A 19,804-nucleotide genomic window follows, 5' to 3' on the forward strand; every position below is an offset into this window, starting at 1 on the left:
GTGAACGATGTATTGGTGCTGAGCGTCTCTTACGTAACTATGCAAGAGCTTGCCCCTAATCATGTGATTAGCAACAGTGTCTTTGGTCTGGAGAATTCACAGTTAAAATGTGCCAAGCATTCTGAGCAAGTCATTGTACCAGACGTTTTTCAAATGTAAATCCCAAAGGGTATAGGTTACTCGCATATGGCTTATTGGGTTTATGACTTCTGACTATAGCGCCCCGTGAAGAAAGACATTGACAAAATGGGGTACCGCCAACATAAGGATGGCTAATCGAAAAAGCATTATCAATTTCATGTTGTGATTTATTTTGGGGAAAAAAGAAAAAGGTATCTTAATTATCATTGCGTGAAATTTCACATGCCGTTTGTTTATGTTTTTGAGCAAATCATTTTATCTGCTTGACGAATGAGACAAGTTGGTGTGTACATTTCGTTGAACTTACCAATAACTTCAAGCACAATTTCTTCTTGTCGAATGTTGTTGGTACCATGTGTAATTATGGCATGTATGGCCTGACAAAGGTATCTCCCCTTATCTGATTCACTGACACCTTTAATCACTAGGCTGAAACCTGATGAAAATGCATATCTGTCGCTCGAGGGATGATCTTTACCATTGGTGTGACTTATAAGTGATTTTTTGGAAGGATCCTCCAGTGAACCTTTGTACCAAGTAACTCCCTTCGGGATGTCACCTGTGAGTGATGTACATTTTGTTGTATATATATTATTGAACTTACCAAATATTTTTAGAACGATTTCTCCTAGTCTATTGTCAGGTCCATGTGTTATGACGTGACAAAGGTACCTCCCTCCATCCGAATCAATGACACCTTTAATCACGAGGCTGGAACCTGATGAAGTTGCATATCTGTCGCTCGAGGGATGGTCTTCACCATTGGAGTGACTAATAAGTCGTTGTCTTGAAGGATCATCCAGTGAATTTCCTTTGTACCAAATAACTCCCACTATGCTGTCACCTTCTCGATATGATGTACAGGGAACCCTGTGCCAAAGCCCGCTCTGTACATGTGCTTTACTTGCAGACCGTCCGAATACATCATGAATAATCTCTTCTGAAATAAAAGCAAAAATAACTGAGTGGTACATCAGTATATTCTATGTAAAACCTTTTTTAAATCGATTTTTCTAAGAACCAATTTAAAACAAGCAAATCGTAAGGAAAAATGTGATACAGTATTTCCTCAAAATACTTGATACAAGAATATCCTACAATAAGCCTTTGTTTTTACAGCAGTTTGGCATTCCTGCTTACATGTAGGTGCTATACTTTAATGAAATTTTAATCCCCATTTTCTTTGTATACCGTTATACTCTACAGATGCATAATTCATGTTATACTTGAATTCATTTAAATGTAACGGGTTGGAGTCTCTCCTATTATTTTGGTTCCTGGGACAGACCAGAGTCCTAGGTTTGAGTTACAGCATGGTTGATTTTATTATTATTATTATTATTATTTATTCGGCATTAAAAACACAAACAACAAACATTCACATATAGAGAAAACCAAAAACCAAGAAAACAAAAACGAACATGACGAAAGCCAGGGGCATATGCCCGAAATTAAAAAAGTTTACCTAAAAACTGTGGCCCAAAGGCCTTCAATTCCAATACCTCTGGCTACACAAAGAACATATATAAATCTATAAAAATCTATAAAAATGTGTTAACAAAAAAAGCATATATTAAAAATGGCAGAGGTATAAATGCTAAAAAGTTATCGTCCCCTAAAATTAACATCAAAATACCACGTTGTGAAAAAAACAAGATAACAAGCGAAAAACAAAACAACTTGAAAAATAGTCCAACAAAAAGAACGGGTAAAAAAATGTCCCCCCCCCCCCCATTATAGTTCAAAGACCCAATTATTGTGGATGTCCACATTAAAACGCAATAAAAAAAACCAAATAGGCCTATTAGAAAAAATAAGGAAAATAATTCAACAAAACATGAGAAAAATGCCAACACCCCCCCCCCCCCCCAGTAAAAAAAGTTTCGTTGCAAGTAAAAAGACGTAATATTACCCTGGAGAAAAAAAACAGTTGAGAATTAGCAAAAAAAAAAAAAAAAACAAGCACGACAAGTTCTTTTCAGAACTATACATCTGCAGAGCAGCAGTTATCACCACATGGTGTTACTGCAAACCGAAATGATACAAAAAAACCCTATATCAACTGCATTTCTAAAAGAAAGGGTCACGTGCTCTGTCATACAGATTAATGCCTCTAGAATCCATGAGAATGGGTACCAATAATATGATCAAAATACCAGTTCACGAATACAGTATCATCTTTTATCTATTCAACAATGCGAATGTTAAAGGTAGAGTCCATCATTTGCAGCCATCCGAAAAGTAACTGGCGTAATTATTGTTGAAAAACTAACTTGGTTGAAAGATAGTAAGGAGACTAAACTCCCTGTGAAATTATTCTTTCTGGGAAGCTGTCATTTTTAAGTAATCAACGAAAGAAGGCATTTCCAACGGTTATTCTTAAGAACGACCGTAGGAAAATTTAAATTAGTAGTTCGTTTTGTTATTCAGCGCAGCGCGCACAAGTATTCGAACGACGCACACGCGCGCGCGGTTGTTATAATTCGTCGGATCAGTGCGCGACGTCGCGTATAGTTGCAATTAAAAACAATTCAAAACATGATTCAGCAACTTTTGATTTGAAATTGAGATCTTAGAATGCTGTTTTTCTCGGAATGTACAGCTGAAGCTTAGCTGAAACTTCATCAGGTTAGTTGCTCAGTATCCTTCATTAGATTTTGAACTCTTTTGTTGCTTGAAACGAACAAAATGCACAAATTACAAATGATGGACTCTACCTTTAAATGAAAGGTTTATCGCACAAGCTTATTGGCATGAACAACCTTTCATGGAATGGGCGATATAACTTACCAGTGCCTAGAGGACATATGTCGTAAGCAACAGACAGTCTGCTCACGAAGATAGCCGTCGCTATTATTAACACATACATCATCTCAGATATCTATGAGGATACTGCCTGTTTCGTCAGCGATCCCCTGTGCCTAAAACTTGTTTCTCTTGAACAATGGTTCCGACCATCCATCGCGCACATATACCACCAGTACAAATAATCATTGGGGCGTGACGGTTCAAAGTTCACCAAACTTCTATACTAAAACACATGATTAGGCCAATAAAAATATATTTGGTCTCTGGTCAGACCAAAGTTCCGGAATTGACGCGGCGACGCGGCTTTTATTATTTTTTTTTTCTTTTTTTTTTTTTCTTCAAGCTTGGATTGTACAGACAAGGTGGGGTACTATTTTGCTTTTTTGGTGTCCTCATGTACATTGGTGTCCTCCATAATTTGCCTTGGTGCTTTCGATCATTGGTACTATGGTAGACATCCTGTAAATACATGTTAAATTGATCATTGCACTTTCAGTTTAAGCAGACAGGGGAATCAAACCAGAGCCAATTTTTGGCATGTCCTTTTTGTGTAGTGCGAGTAACTGTTTTTTCAAAGAGTGCCACGATCTTGTCATGGCACGAACACATTTTTTTTACCATCAGGGTGAAGCTTTGAATATAGGGTATATTTATGCAGCATAAGAGAGAGATAGTCCGACTACTGCTAAAACCACAGCAATCGGAACACGAAAGGGTGCAAAAAACTGTAATGCGAGTAACTGTGGAATCCCCCTTATGTTGTGTGTATGCTTGGGTAACTCCAGGGGCTAATTTCATAGAGCTGTTTAAGTACAAAATTTGCACGAAAAAACATTGCTTAGTAAAATAAGGTTACCGGCCAAAACTCCATGCGATGTACATTGCTTGTGACTGGTATCTAGCGGTTGTTTTCCATATGTTTACTTAGTATAACAATCGCATGGAGTTTTGGCCAGTAACCTGATTCTATTAAGCAAAACATTTTTGTGCTTAAGCAAATTTTGTGCTTAAGCAGCTCTATGAAATTGGCCCCTGGTCAGAATTAAAAATGATTATTTCCAAAAATTAATTTTTAAATAATTTGGTATTCAATTATTCAAACTTGGACTTTATCTAATGTTCAAATAATTAATTTTGAAATGCACTGTTCAAGCTGCGCCAGCCAAAACTGGCTGTCGATCAGAAGTGGCCTGCACTAACTGCCTTTGATGAAATTGACAATTGAGTGCATTAAAATAATATAAGAACAGATAGCAGCAAGGCTGATATATGACTGATTTTTAAAAAGATATTTGAGTTATTGATCTTCATGGAAGCTCTCAAATCATGTGCAAAAGTGTCACAGACTCCCACCTTGTGTACCTGGAACGCACAAAATACTATCCCGGAACGGACTTCAAACACATTTTCCAATTCGTGGTTTCATCATTGACTTCGGGCAATTTCTAATTAACCTCTTGGATTCAAACGCTGGCTAAATCTATGACCTCCTTTTCAAAATTAAATAGATACATGCCCACTTTTTAAATAATCAGAAACAGTTTTGTACAATGCACTTTGGTTTTGATGTCAGCGTATCAGCGAAATAAAACTCTAAATCTAAAGCCAAACCAGATTACCTATAAGACGCTGAAGTATCACTTCTTGTTAACTGTTAGTGACACAGGGTGAGTAAAAAAACCCTGCAATATCACAAAGGAGCAATCTTTTTTTTCAAAACCACGTTGAAATTTTGAACTGTTTAAACCTTGTAAGAATGACATACTCGTTAGTAACCTTGTGTGAATAAAAGGAAGTTCATCGCATTGAGCGTTTGTCTTTTGTGAACCTTTTTACTGCGGTAGCCGATTTACGTTTTTTGTCCATGAAGCAGCACAATTTTGCTGAAGAGCGGAAACGGTACCAAAAAAAAAAAGATATTAGAGACAACATAGATTTAAAACTGGCTGAACCTTATTTGCTCCAGCTTTCATTTTTCTATTTCACTTCTTTATGCAAAGTTTCTCTAGCCTGTATATTTACTGTGTCCTTCAATGTTCACACAATTGCAGCTCTGCCCTCTACTTGGCAACCCTGCAAGACAATGCATGTCTCCGCTCTAGACCTCATGGAAAGAACTAATCTGAGGCACACATTGTTAACACTTATTCCATTTTTAGACACTCATGGACAAAAACGTGAACCAAGTACACTATTTTTAACAAACAAATAATCAATCTAGAAAACTGTACAATACAATACAATGCACTTTGGGTACCATGGCAACTGTATGCAAATACACTGAATCAACGATGAATTCAGTCTGGCAAACTTTAATAAAGGTCAAAGTTCACCGTGCACTGAAGGACGTCCAATCACACGGTCTGTGTGATTGTCACGTACACAACACAGCCAGTACACTACAGATATATATATGTACACAGACCATGTACATGTACATGTACAGCTGTGTAGCCTTTTAAAAACAACCGTCATTTCGTTCATGGTGCAATTTGTACAGTGCTACAGTATGCACTGTCAGCAAGTCCAGCGTTTTTATCTCATTTTTCATCGGAGTGTCATTTGAAGGCAAGTACAATGTATGTGGCATTTAATTTACCCATGCTTTTTTAATGTTGTTTGGATTCGTTTCTTATATTTCGTCAATTTTGTTCGTACAAGGCTGCAGGCTCGAAGTAAACATGGGCTGCTTTCTACAGTGGACTCTCCATAATAATACAAACTGTACGACCAAATTGTAGTGAATGTAAAGCCTCGGGGCCAGACAATACATTTATGTGCACAATGAACGATGATAAAGGCATATAAACATGTTCAATGAACCAGGTAATTGCACAGTATACACTGCAATTGTTAGGCCTCACTGGAGCTATATTCCTAGGTACTTAAAGGGAATGTACATCATTGGCTTTTGCTGTAATTTTCAGAAATTAACTATTTGAGGGGTTAGTATAATAGTTAATAGATCAAATATTGTTTAACTGACATACCGGGTATTTGAAGTTTTGTGTTCGAAAATGCTTGAAAAACCAAGAAAAACAAAAAACGTTTAAGTAGTCTGGTTCCCTGACTCCACTAAAGATAAAATGGATCAATTTATAGATTTCGGAAAATTGTAAGGTAAGGGAACCAGTCTAGCTGGCCTGCACCCGTTCATGAACATGTAACCAATAGCAAACAAAATTTGGACTGAAAAATGGTAAATTTGGAGCAGTAGTTGAAAAATAGTTAGGTTTTTCCAACACTGGTCGGCCGACCACCGTTGGAAATAAATACAAAAATACAATTTTCTTAAAAATGACTTGACACCAGGTGCCATAATTTTACAGGATGCTTTAGAGTGTTATTTACCAACATCCTAGTAAGGTATTTCGTAAATCTTGGTAGTTTTATTTTTCGATGTTTTTAAATGTTGTACATTCCCTTTAAACTTTAAAGGGAATATACAATGTACAACATTTGTTTTTTGCTGTCATTTTCAGAAATTGGCTGGATTTAGGGGGTTAGTATTTTGTAGCAAATATTGTCACACTAACTTGTTTGAAGTTTTGTGTTCGTAGATGTTGGAAAACCAAGAAAAAAAAATCATGTTCCTGCAGTCTGGTTCCCTGACTCAACGTAAGATGAAACGGAGCACTTTATAGACGTTTGGGAATTGTAAGGTCAGGGAACCAGTCTAGCTGGCTTGCACCTGTTTATAGGCCTTGTAGGTGTAATCGCTTGCAAACAAAATGTGGACTGATATTGTAAATTGGGGGCAGTATTTGAAAGCTGGTCGGCCGACCAGCGTTGGAAATTTATACAAAAATACCACTTTTCTTGAATTTGACAGCACACCAGGTGCCATGATTTAGACTGTCATTCGCTTACAATCCAGTCCATTAAGGTATTTCATAATAATTTGGTATTTTTTTTTTGATGTTTGCTAATGTTGTATATTCTCTATATAACAATGCAGACTATATTATGCAGGTCTAGGTGTTGGTTTGGTCAAGTGCTATTATACTGATACTCTATGCAATAATTGCAAAGTCTACGTATGACATAAACTGATGTAGACTACATACATACCGTACATGTACATTTTGCTGTTAATGTTACCAGTTACATGTACATTACATGAGTTTCTGAGTTAATGTTAACAGAATTGTAAATCTGAAATTCTATGTGTTTACTCTATGCATGCTCTGTATAATTACACTGTACATGTGCTATGTCAGATACTATGCACAGCATATTGATGTACAATGTACATGTACGTTCAAGTCTCGAAGGTATAGTTTTAACTCCCCCCTCCCCCCCCCCCCCCCCTCATCCCTAGTCTGAGTATCACCCGTTATCCACGGAGTCCGGTCTCCTGTATAACGTCTGATATATCTCAGCATGCAGATTTATGCGATCCCGCGCCTCGGCCAATCTCTGAGTCAACTTTACTAAATCAGTATGTCATTTCATTCCCAAATCAATACTGTTTGATTGGTCAATTCGAATGCAGTGTTTTGTAATACAACAATTACGGCCGGGCATATAGATCGATAAAACCTACACAACATAAGAGCGCGTGACCATCACAGCCTTTCTTGCTGTGTCTACGTTTTTTTTTTATCCATGTCTATGATGCGACAACTGGGTCAAAATCTAGAGGTCAAGAGGCAGTTGTCTTGCATACTTAATCTGAGAATCTGCTCACATATTATAGAACAACATCAACAACAACAACAAAATTGGAGGCTTCACCCTAAACCATTGGAGGAAACCTGTATGTGGTTAAGGCATCTGTAACAGTAAAATTAGTGTTTGACTTTTTGAATATCTTTGGAAAGTTAGGTAAAACAAATTGCCAGAAAATTGCAAATGTCATTCACTTAAAAAAACAAATTCTGATATTTACACATTGCTTGAGGGATTAATGCTGATGTACCTAAAAGCTGAATTATTAGTTAAAAATTAAATGAACTGGGTTATGAAAAAACTGAAGGACTGTTTATCAGCAAACATAAATAAAACTAGACTTATGTTTGTGGACAAACACAGGGTTGTTTCGGCGACTTTTTTTGTGACGTGACATGTACAGTTTCAAGTATAAGTTCCACCCAGGAAGGATGTGTTGTTCTAGCTGTTATAAATGTTGGCATGTAAAATGTGATTACATTATCATAGGGCTTTGAATCATGACGTCACATATCAGGTGATGACGTCATCATGACGTCACATCAATTTCATCTATAACACATCCCGGTCTAGGTACACACCAAGTTTGAACCCAATCAGACCTGTAGTTCTGTAGATATTGGCCTTCAAAATATGTTTATTTTATATGACGTCATATGTCACGTGATGACGTCATCATGACGTCAAGTTAATTTTCATCAATAAGACGTCCCGGTTTAGGTACATACCAACTTTCGACCCAATCGGACCTGTAGTTCTGGAGATATAGCCCAATCTGTCAGATCTAGCCGAATTCTGCTAGAAAATGGTCACAACAGAAAATGTGACGTCACGTGACTCATGATGACATCACGATGATGTCAATGTTTGGCACACATCTTCAGATGCTGGTCTAAGTGTGTGTGCTGAGTATAAAGGCAATTGGATTGATTTTAGTGCCCAAAGTGCCTTGGACAAAAAAACGTGTACAAATGCTATGGGCAAAATGACTGAAAAAGAAAAAAAAAATGTTAACGAAAACAAAGGCTGTTTCGGCCAGTTGCTGAAACAGCCAACAAGATTACAAACAATCAATAGTATTGGAACTTGTACACATGTATAAATAACATAAATGTATGGACTAAGCATGAGAAAAAGCACAAATACTGGGCATTCTATAAATGTGGGTACATTTTCCTGTCCCTGTTACCGTGGCACTTTGTAATTTGCTATTACCATCGTGCTGTCTGAACAGTCACAGACACAGAAAAAATCAATCCCCTCCCTTGACATGCCTTTTACACAGGCTATCACCAAGCACTGTGACTAGTCAAATTCAGTCAACATAGAAAAGCAGGCAAGTGGTAGGCACAGCTGGCATTCAATCACCAATAGTCAAAGCATAGCTGTGTGTACATAAACAGTCACAGCCAGTCAAATCCTGCTTTATGTAGGCTGGGAGCTCTTAACTGTTGAAAACAGTTGATGATTGTGACTGAAAGGACAACTTGGCACAGAATGTATGTTTGCATAGGCAGTGATAGGAGGGTTAAGAATTGGCGTCTAACATTTTTTTAGTTGTTTACCGGTAGGCAATGGTGGGTAGTTAATTGCTATTCATACTCTTGGAGGATGATGGCTGCATTAAGGAGTGCATCAGAATTATAAAATCATAGACATGATAGATGCCGGAAATACCACAGACAGGAAAGTGGGCCCCAATACATAGTATGACCCATATAATGTGTGCTTTTTTTGCAAGTGACTTTGCAAGTAAACCTGGCCAAATTCCGGATTCTGTTTTTCTGGAAATATCTCAGAACATACATTTAACATACCAGTCGAATCTCGTTATAACAAACTCTCTTACATAATACAAAATGCTGGTTACAACAAACATAAGCCTTAGTCCCGACTGTGCTGTGCACAATGAATGGGACTGATGTTCCTCTTAATAACAAATTCTGATATAACAAACAATTTGGCTAGGTCCGAACGAGTTTGTATTAACGAGACTCGACTGTACACACATTAAGCGTTTTAGAGGCCTGGACTTCTTGTCTTCTACTTAAAGCTAAGAGCCTGTATCACACTAATAGCCTTTAGTCAAGGCGCGAGTGGCTACCTGGACTTGTGGCGCCCCGGATGCTGGCTCGAAAAAGACCAGTGCGAGTGGCGAAGCCACGAGCGCCTTTACTATCTCATTTTTCTTTTTTTTTATCTACCAATTTGGTAGAGAAATTGTTATGCATAATGCATTACTGTGTTGAGAATATTGACTAAAATGCATGCGCGTCTTGTTTTTAAGAAGGCGCGCAGCACGCGCGCGACCTTGTTTGTGATGCATGATTCATATTACTTGAACAAAAATGAATAAATGATTAGCCCCAAGAGCTACTGGTCTTTTTTCGTGCCAGAATCTGGGGCGCCACTCATCCGGATAGCCACGTCGCGTTGACTATAATAAAGGCCACACTCACTCAAGCTCAAACTTATTTCCTGCCATGTCAGTATTGTGAGTCACCATGTACAGTAGTACTGTTATATTTTGTTCATAGGGGAACTCCCAACACATGAAATCCATGACACATACATGTAAACATGGGAAGGATATTTCGCAATATTCCTGTCAACTGAAGTTTCACTGCACCAATTGTGCAATCAAATCAATATTACTGATTACTGGCCACTATATTTCTCACTAGGAATTTCCAATAAAGAGAAATCTTGTAATGAGATGCACGCAGCATTCTTATAAATATAGGGCTACAAATTTATAGCAGCATCAGTGTTATTTTAGACATCGACAGATAGGCAACCTACACGTAGCTGTACCATCATTACTACACCAAATACTTGTAAACAAATTGCTTCTTGTTTTGACTTCATATCCAGATTGAAGAACGTAAGTACAATATTGCATGTTCTCTACTCTTATAGCTATGTCAATTGTTTCCCTATTCCAGACCCAATAGCTGTAAATTACAAGAATTGTTCCAAACTTGTTCAATTGAGCACATGCCCACAAAATCTTGAGCTGCCCTAAGGTCAACCTTGCGATGACACAGATCAGTCGGGGCTTTTCAGAATCAAGCTGAGCCTGAGCTACGACCGTCGGGAACAAACTAGTCGCTGATTCTGTGCGACCTGATACTGCAATGATATTAAAGAGGTTGTGGAATGCTCGAAGACATTTCCGTCATTTTTCGTATATGTAGCCTAAGGTGTGATGAAATAAAAACGACTATTGTGTCTGTCATGAAATGAGTACAAAAGGTACTTTTGAGAGCTGTTTTTCAGGTCCAGTTTCGACCCGAACGTGCAACTGTGTAAAAGTCGTCGTTGCGGGCAGCAAACAAAACACAGTAAATCGTGACGTAATAAACAGGACGATTTACTGTGTTTTGTTTGCGGCCCGCAACAACGACTTTTACACAGTTGCACGTCCGGGTCGAAACTGGACCTGAAAAACAGCTCTCAAAAGTACCCTTTGTAGTCATTTCATGACAGAAACAATAGTCGTTTTTATTTCATCACACCTTAGGCTACATATACCCGAAAAATGACGGAAATGTCTTCGAGCATTCCACAACCTCTTTAAGCTGCCCTCAGGTCAACCTTGCGATGACACAGATCAGTCGGGGCTTTTCAGAATCAAGCTGCAGAGCCTGAGCTACGACCGTCGGGAACAAACTAGTCGCTGATTCTGTGCAAACTGATACTGCGACGATATTAAGACGATTGTCATCAGTTGGCGCTAAAACAAAATCAACAGTCAACAGAGTAGAAAAATGCCAACTGCTGCGACGTGCTCGCGACAGGCAGCAATCAATCGCAGTCGTGAAGCCAATCAGTGTCTGAGTAAACAGCTGAATAAACAGCTGGTGTGGCCATGGAATGTCGTGTGATTGTAAGCAACAGGCGTTCGTATATATTCTTAAAGTGGTCACATGACTATTTTATGCCGTAGAATCGTCCACGTGGCATGGGAGACATGAGAATGGTTGTGATTATTGTGTGACATTAATTTTCAGCTTGATGCCGACAGTTCCGTCGTGGCGCAAGCAACGGGTCGACCTGAGGCCGGCTTTAATGTTGCATGAATCTTTTTGAACAGTCTATTTTGCACCTGTAGGCTGTACATGCATCTTTTCCTACCTCCATTGTGCATTAAAGGGAATAGGCCTATGCATCATTTGCTTTTGCTGTAATTTTCAGAAATGGATGGAATTGGGGGGTTGGAAATATATAGCAAATATAGTTACACTGACTTTTTTGAGGTTTTGGGTTCGAAAATGCTATAAAAACCAAGAAAAACCATCATTTTCCTGTAGTCTGGTTCCCTGACTCCATATAAGAAGAAACAGAGCAGTTTACATACATTGGGGAATTGTAAGGTCAGGGAACCAGTCTTGCTGGCTTGTACCCGTTCATAGGTGTGTAATCGATTGCAAACAAGTGCGATGGTCAACTGGGGCCAGTATTTGAAAGAAAAGCCAGTTTTTTCCAACGCTGGTCGGCCGACCAGTGTTGGAAATTGATACTAAAATTCCACTTTTCTTGAAAATGACAGTATACCAGGTGCCATGATTTTACAGGATGCTTTACACTCTCATTCACTAACAGTCCAGCAAGGTATTTCAAAATGATTTGGTAGTTTTATTTTTTGATGTTTGCAAATGTTGTATTTTCCCTTTAAGTACCCTGCATGTACTACTCCTTGTTGTAACCATAACAACTTTAACAACAACAAACTCAGTCAACTCTAGTCCTATGGGTCAATCAGGATTTTGCTACATGATGCAGGCCATGAAAACGATCCATTACTATACAAAATGAATGAATGAAACTTTGCAATGTCAAAACAATCAAGTTGGGATCTTTAAATGCTACATGATGATGATGCACACCCTTCTTAATAAATAGGGGAACAATTGATGCTTCTAAAGATCCCTCCTCCCATGCATGACAAGCCCTTCATAAATGCATCATGAGTCCAGTGTTGTAAACTTCATGGATGCAGAGTGATCCCTAGTAAGTTGCATCTTTCCAAGAAGATGCCAGCCACTATGGGTGTGGACCCATTGACCTCAAAACTTCCTCCATGGTCACACAAAAGCTAGGGCCATATTTGGTCACATCCACAACAAAAGCTCAGTGATTAGCAGCCAATAAGTACACAATCCTCCAGACAGCCCAGCATGTACATGTAGCAATTCCTGATCACTGTGACCATTCAAACCCACTCATGTGTGTGCATGGATAACACACAATACAAGGCCAGTTATCAATACCTCTGTACATGCTGTATGTGGTCACTAGTCTGTCTGATGGTCCAACCATTCTATCACATACACTAGACCGATCGACACGGTGAACAAGTTGTGCACATGTACAAGTGAGTAGATTTGAAAGAGGTTGTGGAATGCTCGAAGACATTTCCGTCATTTTTCGGGTATATGTAGCCTAAGGTGTGATGAAATAAAAACGACTGTTGTTTCTGTCATAAAGTGAGTACAAAAGGTACTTTTGAGAGCTGTTTCTCAAGTCCTGTCATGCCTGTTTCGACCCGAACGTGCAATTTGTGTAAAAGTCGTCGTTGCGGGCAGCAAACATAACACAGTAAATCGTGACGTAATAAACAGGACTCCCGATGCAGAGTAGCATAAACGAGTCCTGTTTATTACGTCACGATTTACTGTGTTTTGTTTGCTACCCGCAACGATGAGTTTTACACAAATTGCACCTTTGGGTAGAAACAGGACCTGAAAAATAGCTCTCAAAAGTACCCTTTCTACTCATTTCATGACAGAAACAATAGTCGTTTTTATTTCATCACACCTTAGGCTACATATACCCAAAAAATGACGGAAATGTCTTCAAGCATTCCACAACCTCTTTAATGTGCTTGAACCCAATGTCTTTTCTCAGCTTATATTTCCTCATATGTAAGTTGTACCAGCACATTTCACGCCTTTTCACTTATGCGCATTGGCTGGGAAACATATTTGCTGGTACAGCTTACAATGTAACGAGAAGTTTTCATGAGCTACTTCCGCAGCCTACCGGTAGCTTCCTGTACCTACTTCAAATATTAAGCCTCTGTACTGATGATGACGCACTTTGTTGACACTGTGTTGTTTTCGTAGGCCTCCATATTATTCTGAAGTGTTAGGCACAGTGCAAAATCCAGGCGTGTATGGTGCAACCTGCAAAAGGACTACCGGTACTTGAGTTTGTTTACTTAAAGCTATAGTCCATCATTTGCAGCTATCTGAAAAGTGACTGGCGTAATTATTGTTGAAAAACATACTTGGCTGAAAGATACATGTAGTAAGGGGACTAATTAACTCCCTGTGAAATTATTCTTTCTGGCAAGCTGTCATTTTGAAGTAATCAACGAAAGAAGGTCTTTCCAACGGTGCGTCTTACGACACACTATAGTTCGTTTTTTTTTATTCGGCGAAGCGCGCGGAAGCGTTGACACGACGCACACTCATGCGCGGTTGCTATAATTAGTCGGATCAGTGCGTGACATCGCGTAGCTGCAATCGGCTCAGTGAGAATGTCTCTCGAACGCTGAATTCAGGCCCAATTCGAAACATGATTCAGCAACTTTTGATTTGAAGTTGAGATCCTAGAATGCTGTTTTTCTCGCAATATACAGCTGAAGCTGAGCTGAAACTTCATCATGTTAGTTGTTCATTACCCTTCTTTAGATTTTGAGCTCTTTTATTGCTTCAAACGAACGAAATGCACAAATTACAAATGATGGACTCGATCTTTAAAGTTGCTGTACCTGTGCTCTTCAACACATTATTTTTTTTTTAATTTGAATTCTGGTGAACCCCACATTACGTGGAGAGTGGAGATTTATTCATAATTAACTAATGATTTTTTTTTGGTTTCACCCAATACAGGAAGAGTTTCTTCTAAACCCCAAGTAAGATTGACAGAGTCAGCTGTAGGCAAATCAACAAGCTTCACCTTGTAATACCAGAGAGTGCATGTGTGTGCATCACACGCAGCGTGACTACAAACATTCACTTGCCATCTGTCAAGACCAGCTACTCCAAGCTTGCTAACTCCGCATCCAAGTTGCGATGGAAACCCCAGCCAACGACTTCTATCTCTTCTTCCGCAGCGGCAACCATCATGAGATGCACACCAATCTGGTCAAGTTGTCTCGCCATTCCGGCCTGGACAAGCAGGACTTGGCGCTGCTCGTGCTGCTGTTGACCCAGTACATGGTGGATACCCAGACAAGGAGGCAGGTCTTGGGAGACACTGAATGCCGAGGAGCTCTCCAGACCATACTGGATACAGTGCAGCAGAATGAGACGGCTAGGAATTCCCGTCCCACGCAGAGCGACGTGGATGAAATTATGAACTTACTGACTGCATCCCCTGCTATCTGTGATGTCTACAACCGGTAGAACTGTACAACACGGCGACATCATTTGAGCAAATTCCCCTACATCTTGCATCACTGCCAATGGACCGATCCAGTAAGCACCGCCCCATGGTGTACTGACCAATCACAGCCGTGATTTATGTCCGACGTGCGTGCACAGAAGTCTGACATACGTGCACGCGCGTATGCTGTGTGCGGCAGGAAAATGCAGCGTGGCATTGGAGAGGAGCACGTGGTAATTTGCCCACGTGCGCAGTGGGCGGGGTTTACTGGATCGGTCCATTAACTAATTCTAACAGAAGTAATTCACACGCATCGTTGGTTTGTCATGCTCAACACAAGCACTACAAATCTGATTTCAAATTCAATATTGTATTTTTGTATAGAACTCTTAATTATAGAAATTCAACGAATATGTGTATAAGATGTACATTAACTACAGTGTGACGAACACAGCCAAAGAGTCATAAAAAAAAAACTTGTATCCTTACCTAAGATGACTGTTTACCTGGAATGTTAAGTAAATGTACATTGTCAGGCCTGTCCCGAATTATATACTGAATATTCAAATATTCGATCCTCAACCAAATATTCAAATAGCTGTTTGCCGGTTCATGAATATTCAAAATTGAAAAAAAAAAAACCTATGCACATAGTAGTACACACAGACTGTGATGCAATTTTTTCATGACGTTGCGGCGCTTTAATGTCAGATGCCACTTTTTTTGTCGACGGAAACTTTTTTGTTGACGGCGGTTCATTGTTTTAATCCTTTTAGCAGGTTAAAGCCCGTGACAGCTGTAAAATATTTAACTGCAAGACACTCATGCGGCCCATATCTATCGCTGCATGCAAAGTTTAACTGGCGCGATTGGCATGCAACTTTTGCAGCTGGCAGTTCAAATATCCGAATATTCAGTCAAATGCAGATTTGAAAATTTGAATACTACAATGTAAGTTTTTCAAAAATGGACAGACCTTATTCTTTACAATAATGAGTTAACATGGTTAACATGATCTACATGTATCTGGTGTAGGGCCGAAGGTACATCCATGTACATGTTTACAGTAATCATTCCAATGCTGCTATTTTGGTCATTGCTAGGTATTTTATTTAGATCATTTCTCCAAGTAAAGAATGTCAGGGTAAACCAACCAAATAGAGTGTGGGATTTTCGCTTTTATTTTTATCAATTCTTTTTCTTTTATTTTGTAAGAATACAGTATCACAGGTACTTTACTTAACGGATATACAACATCAGAGATGGACGGATTTGGGGGATAGTATTATATAGCATACATGTACACTGACCTGTTTAACGATTTGTGTTCATACATGTAGGTGCTGGAAAAACCAAGAAAAAAATGATGTTCTTGTAGTCTGGTTCCCTGACCCTACTTCAGACGAAACAGAGCAATTTCTAGACATTGGTGAACTGTCATGTCAGGGAACCAGGCTAGCTGGCTTGCACCTGTTCACGGATGTGTAACCGATTGCAAACAAAATGTGGACTCATTTAAAGGGAATGTACAACATTCGTTTTTGGTGCAATTTTCAGCAATAAATGGATTTGGAGGATTAGAATGTTATAGCAAATATTGTTAAACTGACTCGTTTCATGTTTTGGGCTTGTTTATGCTGGAAAAACCAAGAAAACCAATCATGTTCTTGTTGTCTGGTTCTTTAACCCACTTAATATGAAACGGAGCAATTTGTAGACTTTGGGGAATTGTAAGATCAGAGAATCAGTCTGGCAGGCTTGTACCCCTTCACAGGTGTGAAAACAATTGCAAAGAAAATGCGGAATAACTTAATAAGGAGCAGTTTTTGAAAATAAGCCAGTTTACTCCAATGCTTGTCGGCCAACCAGCGTTGGAAAAATACAAATTTTCTTGAAAATGTCAGCACACCAGGAGCCACGATTTAACAGGATGCTTTAAGACTGTCATTCCCTAACAATCCGGCAAGATTTTTCGTTTTAATTTGATCATTTCGTTCTTGATGTTTGCAAATGTTGTATCTTCCCTTTAATTTCATAAATTCGGGGCACTACTGGTATTTGCAAAAAGCCAGGTTTTTTTCCCCCAACGGTGGTCAGCCAACCATCGTTGGAAACTGATAAAAAAATTATACCTTCCTTGAAAATGACTGCACACCAGGTGCCATGAATTCACAGGATTCTCGAGACTATTATTCACTTACAGTCAATTAAGTAAGTATTTCATAATATTAAATGGTAGTTCTTTTTTTTTTTATGTAAAAAAAAAAATTGCAAATGTTGTAGGCCTACATTACCTTTAAAAACAAAATTGCATGCTTACTCTTTTAGTATACATAACATTCCACATCAATGATTTTCTGCTAATAATCTCTGATAATGATATTACTTACAGTGTACCTTCTAAGTATTACAGACAATAAATGTCACAGTGCAATTTTTGACAAAGCTGACTTTTCCAGGCAGTTTTGGAACAAAAAAATACATCTGCATGTACAATGTATTCCTTTTTTTTATCTGAACTTGAGATCAAAATTCAATTGACTATATAACATATTTTGGCCTATCTTATAACTTAAATATTTCCCATGTTAAAATTTTGAAGAATGTTAAGTACGCGCATGTATAATACATTGTAAATGAAATAGTGCCTGTATGTATGCTGAAAAAAAAATGTTACGCATTGCTATTCCTTTGGAACTCCCTTTTTTTTTTTAACTGCGGCATGTTTAATCAAAGCAATTAGACTGGGCAAAGAACTACTTGTTAAAAAAATGAGTAGAATGAGCAATATATAGTATGTTATGCATGATGAATAAGTTAAAGATAACAAGTTGTTTAATTCATCACATCAATCACTATGGCAAGACAGTTGGATTGTAAGTTTAATATAAGGTGATTGGAACACAATTGATAAATACCTAAGACAGTCTACCCATTCCTATTGGTCGAGAGCTTGTCGCGTGGCCAGTCTTAAATGGTTGATTAAACATCAGCTGGCTGGTCTTAAACACTATTCCAGTGTCACATGAAATTTGGACTCCTATGTAATCTGGTCTCTTTTATTGGTTGAACGCTTACAATCCTCAAGTAGGCACGCGCGCAAAACTATTCGTGAGTCAGTATTCCGTGAGTCAGTATTTCATAGTCCTTACTTCACTGCTGCACTCTGCGCCACATTGCGAACTACGTACCACACCCACGCAAATCTCCATATAAGGAGTTGATTAGACTACTCGAGAGAGAGACACATACCATAACATAGTTAGGTTGTCTACAAAAACATGAAGTAAAAGTGTTGAACAAAATCATTGGAAATATATCTTTTTTTAGCTTGTTTTGACTCTTTGACTGAAAAGGTACTTACGAATGGGGATATGGCTTGGCCGATATTAAACAAGTCTGTTTAACCAGTTCACGTCGGATGACATGAATACACGCAAAGGTTTTGCGATATTCGGAAAAGTTTGAGGCTCGTGAAAAACCATCCAACGCCTGGATCCGGTCAATGTCAAAATAATCCCGGCACGAACTGGTTAAGACCGGCTGGGGGCCTGGTCGCCCACAATGTCCCTCACTTTCGGCTCGGGCCATTACCGGCGTCCATTCCTCCAGCCAGTCTTAAACAGACTTGTTTAAAACCGACCAAGCATTTATATGTGCATAATAAAGTCAGCCATGAATATGGTAAAGTAGAATTCTAATGCTGAACTTTGCTTGTATAAAGTACATGTACATTGTACACAGATCATGGCACGCAGAAGTGCATAATAAAATCAGCCATGAGTATTGTAAAGTAGAATTCTAATGCTGAACTTTGCTTGTACATGTACATGTACATATAAAGACTTGGTATCTGGCATCTCTACCTAAGAGCTATTAATGCACCCAATTTAAAAACATTTGAACTTATGAATTGCATTTCAACAAAGTTAAAGTTGCAGCAGCATGGCTTAAAATGTGAAATATGTAAAATAATGCTTATTGTTGTGACCTGAAATCGAATAAATGATTTTAATTGATTCTTATTTTAAAAAAAAATTGGCATTAAGAATTGTCTTCCTTCACATCAGCTGTTTCCTTCAGTTCACCAGGAAATGTGCTTTTCAGTGAAACAAAGTCTCTGGCAGTTCGATGAAATCCGCAACACAATATATCTCAATTTGGAGTCTGTGTGTTTTCCACAAGTAATCATTTCTGGATCATATAGAGTTCACTCACCTGTTTTTTGGTCGCTCTTTTTGCAGAGTGAGCATCTGGGAGTGCTGGATCAGATGGCAACCTTCCAAAAGCCGTTTCTTGTACCTCGGTCTTTCTTCCGCGTTTACTTGCCTTGCCTCGTGATCTGCTCATTAAAATAATAAATAAATAAAAAGACAAATTTAGGCAATGAATACGAAAGTGTTTAACGGTTGTATCCCTCACTCCAAGGGGAGTGTGTGGCCTAGTGGTTAGGGTTCGTGACTCATGATCAGAGGGTCCGGGGTTCGAATCCAGCCGCTGGTCATATATTGTGTCCTTGGGCAAGGCACTTCACCCCCACTTGCCCCTCTCCACCCAGGAGTATAAATGGGTACCGGCATTAACTGGGGAGTAACCTGCGATGGACTAGCATCCCATCCAGGGGGAGTAGAAATATTCTCAGTCGTTTCATGCTACTGAAACCGGAGATAAACGCCGGCCTGATGAGCCACATTTGGCTCGGGACAGACTTTACTTTATCCCTCACTCCAACCGCCCCCCCCCCCCAAAAAAAAAAACCCCACATGGAATCACCTCCCTAGTACAGCAG

The 19,804-nt window shown here is 39.0% G+C and overlaps 2 protein-coding genes across 5 annotated transcripts in view; one reads left to right on the forward strand and one right to left on the reverse strand.

The window, feature by feature from the left end:
• Positions 1–19,804, reverse strand: part of LOC119724005 (signaling mucin HKR1-like) — a 63,152-nt gene that overhangs the window by 15,432 nt on the left and 27,916 nt on the right. For all 3 annotated transcript variants that reach the window (XM_038194929.1, XM_038194943.1, XM_038194935.1), the window contains one exon: positions 19,234–19,357. In XM_038194929.1, the coding sequence (XP_038050857.1) occupies positions 19,234–19,357 (124 nt within the window). The remainder of the gene's footprint in view (positions 1–19,233; positions 19,358–19,804) is intronic.
• LOC119724029 lies at positions 12,851–16,133 on the forward strand. 2 transcript variants are annotated; one of them, XM_038194952.1, is made up of 2 exons: positions 12,851–12,997; positions 14,520–16,133. In XM_038194952.1, the coding sequence occupies exon 2, from the start codon at positions 14,703–14,705 to the stop codon at positions 15,033–15,035; it is 333 nt and encodes a 110-aa protein (XP_038050880.1). In that variant the 5' UTR covers positions 12,851–12,997; positions 14,520–14,702; the 3' UTR covers positions 15,036–16,133. The 2 variants fall into 2 exon arrangements, with proteins under 2 accessions (XP_038050880.1, XP_038050885.1); XM_038194957.1 differs by lacking the exon at positions 12,851–12,997 and adding an exon at positions 13,498–13,825.

This window comes from Patiria miniata, unplaced genomic scaffold (assembly GCF_015706575.1).
Source record: "Patiria miniata isolate m_02_andy unplaced genomic scaffold, ASM1570657v1 HiC_scaffold_1, whole genome shotgun sequence".
In the NCBI taxonomy this organism is placed as follows: domain Eukaryota; kingdom Metazoa; phylum Echinodermata; class Asteroidea; order Valvatida; family Asterinidae; genus Patiria; species Patiria miniata.